The sequence below is a fragment of the Chaetomium globosum genome, genomic scaffold (assembly GCF_000143365.1).
Source record: "Chaetomium globosum CBS 148.51 scaffold_2 genomic scaffold, whole genome shotgun sequence".
NCBI lineage: Eukaryota > Fungi > Ascomycota > Sordariomycetes > Sordariales > Chaetomiaceae > Chaetomium > Chaetomium globosum.
The window spans coordinates 784,651-792,345 of NT_165977.1; the positions used below are offsets into that span (position 1 = coordinate 784,651).

General features: G+C 60.6%; 4 protein-coding genes across 4 annotated transcripts; 3 read left to right on the forward strand and 1 right to left on the reverse strand.

Annotated features, from left to right (window-relative positions):
* Positions 1-49: 49 nt before the first annotated feature.
* On the forward strand, positions 50-1,649 carry CHGG_02376 (uncharacterized protein; the record flags this gene model as incomplete). Its single annotated transcript, XM_001228891.1, has 2 exons — positions 50-532; positions 663-1,649. The coding sequence occupies 2 exons, from the start codon at positions 50-52 to the stop codon at positions 1,647-1,649; spliced, it is 1,470 nt and encodes a 489-aa protein (XP_001228892.1).
* A 260-nt stretch (positions 1,650-1,909) lies between these two features.
* CHGG_02377 (uncharacterized protein) lies at positions 1,910-2,757 on the forward strand (the record flags this gene model as incomplete). The annotated part of the gene is made up of 2 exons (XM_001228892.1): positions 1,910-1,976; positions 2,081-2,757. The coding sequence occupies 2 exons, from the start codon at positions 1,910-1,912 to the stop codon at positions 2,755-2,757; spliced, it is 744 nt and encodes a 247-aa protein (XP_001228893.1).
* A 397-nt stretch (positions 2,758-3,154) lies between these two features.
* CHGG_02378 (uncharacterized protein) lies at positions 3,155-5,068 on the forward strand (the record flags this gene model as incomplete). The annotated part of the gene is made up of 1 exon (XM_001228893.1): positions 3,155-5,068. One exon carries the CDS (start codon positions 3,155-3,157, stop codon positions 5,066-5,068), a length of 1,914 nt encoding a protein of 637 aa, XP_001228894.1.
* Positions 5,069-5,689: 621 nt separating this feature from the next.
* Positions 5,690-7,023, reverse strand: CHGG_02379 (uncharacterized protein; the record flags this gene model as incomplete). Its single annotated transcript, XM_001228894.1, has 4 exons — positions 5,690-5,914; positions 6,131-6,514; positions 6,583-6,721; positions 6,791-7,023. The coding sequence occupies 4 exons, from the start codon at positions 7,021-7,023 to the stop codon at positions 5,690-5,692; spliced, it is 981 nt and encodes a 326-aa protein (XP_001228895.1).
* Positions 7,024-7,695: the final 672 nt, after the last annotated feature.

The window sequence follows — 7,695 nt, forward strand, 5'->3', positions numbered from 1 at the left end:
TGCTGTGGTCCAGGACTCGCTGACCGAGAATCTCATTCGCATCCTCATGATGCCGGCCACCGAGACCGTCGACCCCATGATGTCGCTGGTCGAGCTCGGCATCGATTCCATCATGGCCGTCGACCTCCGTACCTGGTTCCTCAAGGAGCTCGACGTCGATGTGCCGGTGCTGAAAATCCTGAGCCCCGGCGAGACGGTCAAGTCCCTCGCCGAGGAGGCCATGGCGAAGATCCCCGCCGAAATCGTTGACCTCAGCAAGCTGGCAGAGGGCTCTGCCGACGTCAGCGGTGCACCGGCTCCTGCTGCGGTTCAGCCCGTCCAGCCTGCCCCTGTCCCTGTCCCTGTCCCTGTTACTAAAAAGGCCATTGACCAGGTGAGCGAGGCCAGCGGTGTCAGCGCCACCACACCCTCCACGCGTGCCGAGACGGACGCGAGCAGCTCCCCCGCCCTGGTCTCTACGCCCGGTACCTCGTTGGAGAGACCCGACCAGGAGGAAGACAAGCAGTTGTTCCAGCCTCCTCCGAGACCCAAGGTTTGCCGCGGGCGCCCAGCAGGGCGCCGATAGCTGGCGCAAGGACATCGCTCGCGCATCCACCGAACACGTCGAGCACATGACCTTCGGCCAGAGACGCTTCTGGTTCCTCAGCCACTACGTCGACGAGCCCACGACTCTTCAACATCGCCTACCTCGGCAAGCTTACTGGGCCGGCTCCGCGTCAACGACCTCGCCAAAGCCGTCGAGAAGGGCCGCCCAGCGCCATGAGACCCTGCGCACCCGCTTCTTCTGGTCCACCGACGACAGCCGGACCCCCATGCAGGGTATCCTCTCGCAGACCCTCGTGCGCCTGGAGACCGCCACCATCGAGACCGAGGCGCAGGCCTCCGAGGAGCTCGAGGCCATGCGCAAGTACGAGTGGAACCTAGGCGACTGGGTGCCGCTGCGCATCAAGCTTCTCACGCTCTCCGAGACGTCGCACTACCTGATCCTCGGCTCGCACCACATCTCCATGGACGGCCACAGCTTCAGCGTCTTCCTGCTAGACATCCACCAAGCCTACAACAACCCCGCCCGCCCCCTCCCCCCCATGCCATCCACCTCGCAAGCGCGGGCCTTCGGCGCGCACCAAATCGCGGCCTATGAAAGCGGCCAGATGCGCCCCGCCATCGAGCACTACAAGACAACCCTCCCAGCGGCCGACCTGGCCCGCCCCATCGAGCTGTTCCCCTTCGCGCGCACTAAAGTGCGCCCGCCGCTCGACCGCTACGGCACCCACGTGGCGCGCGCGCACCTCGGCCCGGACACGACGGCCAAGCTCAAGACGCTCGCGCGCGGCCGCCGCGCCACCTCGTTCCACGCGTACCTGGGCGCGCTGCAGGCGCTGCTGTTCCGTCTCTTGCCTGCGGATACCACCGAGCGCGTGTACATTGGTATTGCGGATGCGAATAGGCTGGATAGCCGGTTCGCGGCGAGCGTGGGGAATTTCTTGAATGTGTTGCCGTTGAGGTTTGACCGTGATGCGGCGACGTTTGGGCAGGCGATCGAGACAGCAAGGGACAAGGCGAGGGATGCGCTCAAGCACTCGGCACTGCCGTTCGATTTGCTGCTGGATGAGGTCGGGGTGCCGCGGTCGCCTACGCCACGCTGCTGATCCGCTGCATCGTGTTTATGAACTACCGGTTGGTGGTTAAGGAGCATGCGGACAAGCAGTGGATTGGTTGCCGGATTGGTGAGGAGCGCTGGCATACGGCGCGTACTGGGTATGATGTGGCGTTGGAGATTGTGGAGGACCATGATGGCGCCACGCTGGCCATGCATGTGCAGCAGTCGCTGTATGATGCTGATGCCGCTGAGTTGTTGGTGAGGAGCTTTGCGAATGCGGTTAAGGAGTTTGCCGCGAAGGGAGATGCAATGGAGACGGAGAAGTTGCAGAAGTGGGATAAGGTGGATGTTGAGAAGGCGTTGGAGATCGGAACTGGTATGTGTGCTGGTGCCCCTTTATCCCCTTTTCCCACCACCACGGTCCGCTTCAGAGTGTCTACTGGGAAACCATTGAGTACTTACCTTCTAACACCTCTGCAGGTCCCGCACTCAACCTCAAATGGCCCGCGACCGTCGCCCACCGCATCGACGAGGTCATCGCCCAGAACCCCACGGCGGTCGCCCTCAAGGACGGCCTCGGAAACGTCCTGACGTACGCCCAAATGGACGCCCGCGTTGAGAGCATCGCCAACGCCTTGAATGTCCGCTTGCCGAACAACGCTGACGGCAAGGCCCCCGTGGTCGGTGTCTTCCAGGCCCCCTCAGCGGACTGGATCTGCTCCCTCGTTGCCATCCACCGTGTCGGTGCGGTCTACCTTCCCCTGGATCTCCGCAACTCGATCCCGCGCCTGAAGAGCAACGTCGCCGTGGCACGCCCAGCTGCGCTCCTTGTCGACGCTGAGACCGCAAGCCGCGTCGGTGAACTTGAAATCAAGGATGCCGTCCCCGCCATCGACGTGTCCCGCCTCGCCGCCGACACTAAAGGCAAGAAACCCACAAACACCGCCGCTGCCCGGGCCGACCAGCCCGCCTACATCATCTTCACCAGCGGCTCGACCGGTGAGCCTAAGGGCATCGTCGTGACCCACGCCGGTCTACGTAATAACCTCGAGGGCTACCACAACGCGTGGAACATCCCCTCGCTTGCCGGCGTTGTCCTCCAGCAGGTCTCATTCGGCTTCGACGCTCTCTCTGCTTCAGATCTATGCCTGCGCTAACCACCGGCGGCTGCCTGCTCGTCGTGCCTGCCGATGCCCGCCGGCGACCCGGCCGAGGTGACTTCGTCTGATGGTCGACCACGGCGTGACCATGACCCAGGCGACGCCCTCCGAGTACGAGATGTGGCTGCGCTTCGCCCCGGACCAGCTCCGCCGCTGCACTTCCTGGAAGGCGGCCTGGTTCGGCGGTGAGCGCGCCGCTCCCGGTCTCGTCCGCAGCTTCCGCGACCTGTGCGTGGCCCTGCCCAACCTGAACGTGTACACCAGCTACGGCCCCACCGAGTCGACCATCTCGGCCATGAAGGGCGTGGCCGATGTGCGCAACGACCCCACCCTGACCGTTCCCGTCCCCGGCCGCCTGCTACCCAACTACACGGCCTACCTCGTCGACGACGAGATGCGCCCGCTGCCCATCGGCGTGCCGGGCGAGATCCTGCTCGGCGGTGCGGGAGTCGGCAAGAACGAGTACCTCGGCCGGCCGGACCTGACCACGCAGGCGTTCCTCTCCAGCCCCTTCCCCGTGCCCGGTGACGGCGGCAAGCCCGCGCGGCTGTACCGCACCGGAGACTACGGCCGACTGGACAAGTCCGGCTTCCTGGCCATCGAGGGCCGCATCGCCGGCGACACCCAAGTCAAGCTCCGCGGCTTCCGCATCGAGCTGGCCGAGATCGAGCGCGTCATGCTCCGAGAATCTGACGGCCAGCTCGCCCAGGTGGTCGTCACCGCACGCGGTGTGGATGATGGGGAGGCAGAGGGCTTCCTCGCGGCGCACGTGGTGCTCGAGAGCCAAAGCACCGACGCCGCGGCCACTGCCCAGGTCATCAACCGACTCCGCTCTCGCCTTCCCCTCAGCCTGCCACAATACATGTGCCCGGCTATCATCGTCCCGCTCGCCAAGCTCCCCCTCACATCCAACGACAAAGTCGACCGGCGCGCCGTCCAGGCCCTGTCCCTCCCTAAAACCACCACCGCCTCCACCACCGCCGACGGCACCCAGCCAGCACAGCCTCTAACCCCCACCGAATCGCGCCTCGCGACTCTCTGGGCCGGCGTGCTCCCCCAACGCGGCGGCGGTGTGCTGCAGCCGCGTTCGGATTTCTTCACGGCCGGCGGCAACTCGCTGCTGCTAGTCAAGCTGCAGGCGGCCATCAAGCGGGAGTTTGGCGACGCGCCACGCCTCAGCAAGCTGATGAGCGCCACCGAGCTGGGTAGCATGGCGGCACTTCTCGACCAAGCTGGCGCAACCGCACTGGACTGGGAGCGCGAGACCGCCCTGGACCTCCCGCAAGGCGTTACAGCGCCGGCCAAGGCGCGCGAGAACGGTGCGGGCCTGCGCGTGCTGGTGACCGGCGCCTCCGGATCCCTAGGCAAGCGCATCGTGCGCCGACTAGTGGGCGACAACCGCGTCGCCACCGTCGTCTGCCTCGTCCGCCCAACCGAGGGCCGCGACCCCTCCACCCTCTTCTTCGCGGCCGGCCAAGCGGACAACGCCAAGATCCGCACCATCCTCGCCGACCTGCCCACCATCCCCACCACGCACCCAGACCTCGACCCCGCCATCATCGACGCGGTCATCCACTGCGCCGCCGACCGCTCCTTCTGGGACGGCTACAGCGCGGTCAGCCTGTCAACGTCGACGCGCTCAAGGCCTCGCTGCTCTCTCCTGACCGCCGGCGCTCACCTGCACGCACTCAGCTCCGGCGCGCTGGGCGCCTTCGAAGACCCCAACACCTACAACACGAAATCCACCCTCCCGCGCCCCTCCCCCACCGACGGCTACCTCGCCTCCAAGTGGGTCGCGGAACGCTACCTGGCGCGCGCGGTGCGCGAGGCCGGTCTCCGCGCGACGGCGCACCGGCCGAGCGGGGCGGTGCCGGCGTCGGAGCGGGAGGGCAAGGAAGTGCTTGCTGCGATGGCGGGGGATATGCTGCGGCTGTCGGCGAGCCTGGGCGTGCGGCCGGATTATGCGCGGTTGTCGGGGTCGTTTGATGTGGGCAGGTTGGAGGATGTGGCGGCGGCGGTGGTGGGTGAGGTGACGGGTGGGTTGGGTGGACAGGGTGGTGAGGAGGGGATGGGCGTGGTGGAGTATCCTGGGATGGCAAGTGTGCAGATTCGGGAGTTGGCGGAGTATGCGGAGATGTTGCTTAAGAATGGGGGTGCGGAGGCGGAGGCTGTGAAGGGATTGCCGATGGTGCCGGCGCTGCATTGGGTTGGTTTGGCGAAGCGCGCTGGGTTGTTTGAGTGGTTGTTGACGGCGCAGCATTTGGTGGTTGATGATGAGGAGGGCCGCAAGATTGTGTCGAGGCGTTGAGAGATGGGATGGTTGGTGTTGTTGTTGCTGTGGTTCAGTGATTGAGATTTGATTGGGATTGGCGCACAGGTTGAATTTGGGTTTTGTTTCTTTTTCGTATGTCGGGCGTTGTTGGTGTCGGGAATGGTTGCGCTGGTGAAGGCCGATTTTCGATTTCCTTATTTTTTAGTTTAACAATTGCGGGTCCAACATTGAAGGCTGTTAAAATTGCTGGCGTCGCTTCGTTCGTCAGTCGCGCGGCCCTTCGCTACGCCACGGGGCGCTTCCTTCCTCTCTCCCGCTCCTGGCAATTTTCCTGTCCCTCTCCGGAGGACAATCCGGGTCAGGGTTGAATACGGGAGAGACGAAGCGCCAATATCTGTCCGTCGGCCAACAACTCCATCTACTTGAGCCGTCTTCTTACACTTAACTATAGCTACTAATCGTTTCTATTCTGCCACTCACGTTACGTCTCTATACTCACGTCCTCGCTACTTACAAATCAATTAGACTCTGAGGGAACCTCCCCCGGCACAGCATCTAACGCCTGCAGTTGCCTGGTAGCGTGATCGGACAACTTCAACCCCATATCTCCTGATGGTGTCCCTCGGTAATTAGATCCTGCTGCAGTCGAAGGGCCGCTCAAACATCAGCCCGCCGAGTGTCTTCACCCGTCTCCTGCCAGTCCTCGAGGGTAATCTCCCCGGCGTGCCCCCCTGGCTCAAACTCCTCCTCATCCGGAGACGGATCAGGCTCGTCAACAGTGCCATAGTGGTCGTCCGGGTGGTCATGATGATCGAGGCAGTAGCGATAGGCAGATGAATAGTTGTCGAACTTTCGATCATCAACCTGGGACAGATCTTCCGTCTGGCGGTGGGGATGGCTGAGCAGCAGCTTGACACAACAAATTACCATTTCCCGCTATTTTTCCGATGGGTTGGTTCTTCGGACCAACCATTAATACAGCTAGACTTGCTTATGCATATACATAACTAAATCATAGGTTACCGCTCCGAGATCCTTCAATACAACCTGCACCTCCCTCTGATCAAGTAAGTACTTGTGCTTGTACAGGGTGCTTACTATGACGTCCCTGAGACCCCTGTCATTCTCCGAGGTAAAGTTGTACACCTCTTGGATTGCGGGAAGGAAGTCATCGACGTCCAAGTGGTTGCAAACCGAAGTTGCGAACTTCTGAAGCGCAAGGGCCTTAAGCCCACCAACGAGATATTTCTCGGAGAGTATATAAACCTTGGCGTGAGCTACAAGCTCAGGACGTGTCCGTGACGCCAAACTCGAATTTGCGGGTGCCTCCTCGAACGTAGCCGTTTCGGCAGCTCCGTCCTCATCCTCTCGAGACGAGTCAACCCAGTTCAGGTCATAGTTGAGGCGATAGAAATAGCTAATCATCGCATCGACTGCCTCGGGATCATCGTCCGGGAGGTCAATCCTTCCCTCCGACGCCTCCTAAAACAAGAAAATATTAGTTTTTTTTTTTTTTTTTTTTTTTTTAGTTTCGACGATTTTATTTGCACACAACGACTAGCCTTGAACTGTCCATTGCAAGCCGCGGCGAAGAAGCCAGATCTTGGGCAAACAATAGCTTTATGCACTCGATAGCTCTTCCCTTGGCAGGTTATTGCGAGGTCGGAGTATCTACCACTGGTGTAAAGCCTAGCCACAGACTTGTTATTAACGCCAATCTTAGATGAAGGGTCTATTGAAGAGCATAGTGGTAGCTACCCTTTCAGAGACTCCATTAGCTCCTTGGAATGCTCATCGTCTCCGTTGAGCGATGCCTGAACGGTACAGCCAAACATTGTCGACTCTATTTGGGACGCGATCTCCGTGTTTTTCTCTGATTGCGCGGAACCGAAAAGTTCGGGGAAGAGTTCCTTTGCGGAGTATTCGCTGTAAAATACGCCTTTTTCAAGCAACTCCTTTAAAATTCCGGCGAGGTTTGGATGCCAGAACATGTGTGACGTCGGGGCATACTGGTTGATGACTTCTTTGATTTTGGCCAGCTTTCGTAGCTGGCTATAGCGTGGTTTCGAAAATACTGGTTTCCAGGAAAGGTAGATTTCCTTCCGGACTGCCGCCGAATATGACATCCTCGACTGCGACTGCCTGCAGGGTGGTGTCGTGGCGGTAACCGATCAAAGCGTGAGTTGGTTGGGGTTGGGCTGGGTGTTGGAAGTTGTGCTTGGCACTTGCTGTGCTGTGGCACTCGGACATTCGGTTGCAGAACATGTACAGATTATGGCTGCCCAACGTGGGCGCAATGCAGCCTACGTGGGGGGAGGCCAAGAGCTGACGACGAGCTATTTTATACAAGATGAGGGGAAGGACAGACAGAAACAAGGACAATTTTCAATTGATGACTTCAGGGCTGCTCCGGGAATCTCAACCAGACTGTTGTAAGCTCCATCATCTGTGAGATAACCGTGGAACCGTGGCTGTTGGTCTTCCAACAGTTATTCCCAGTCGATGTCAACCCCATCGTATCCGTAGGTATTCAGAGACTTGAGGAGGTAGTCTCAGAATGTCTCCCGCTTGGTAGAACTACGCGCAATATTATCAAAAACAGGCTGCGTCGCGGTGTCGCTGTCGGAAAACGTCCAGCCGCCGAGACTCACGAAAACCGCAGG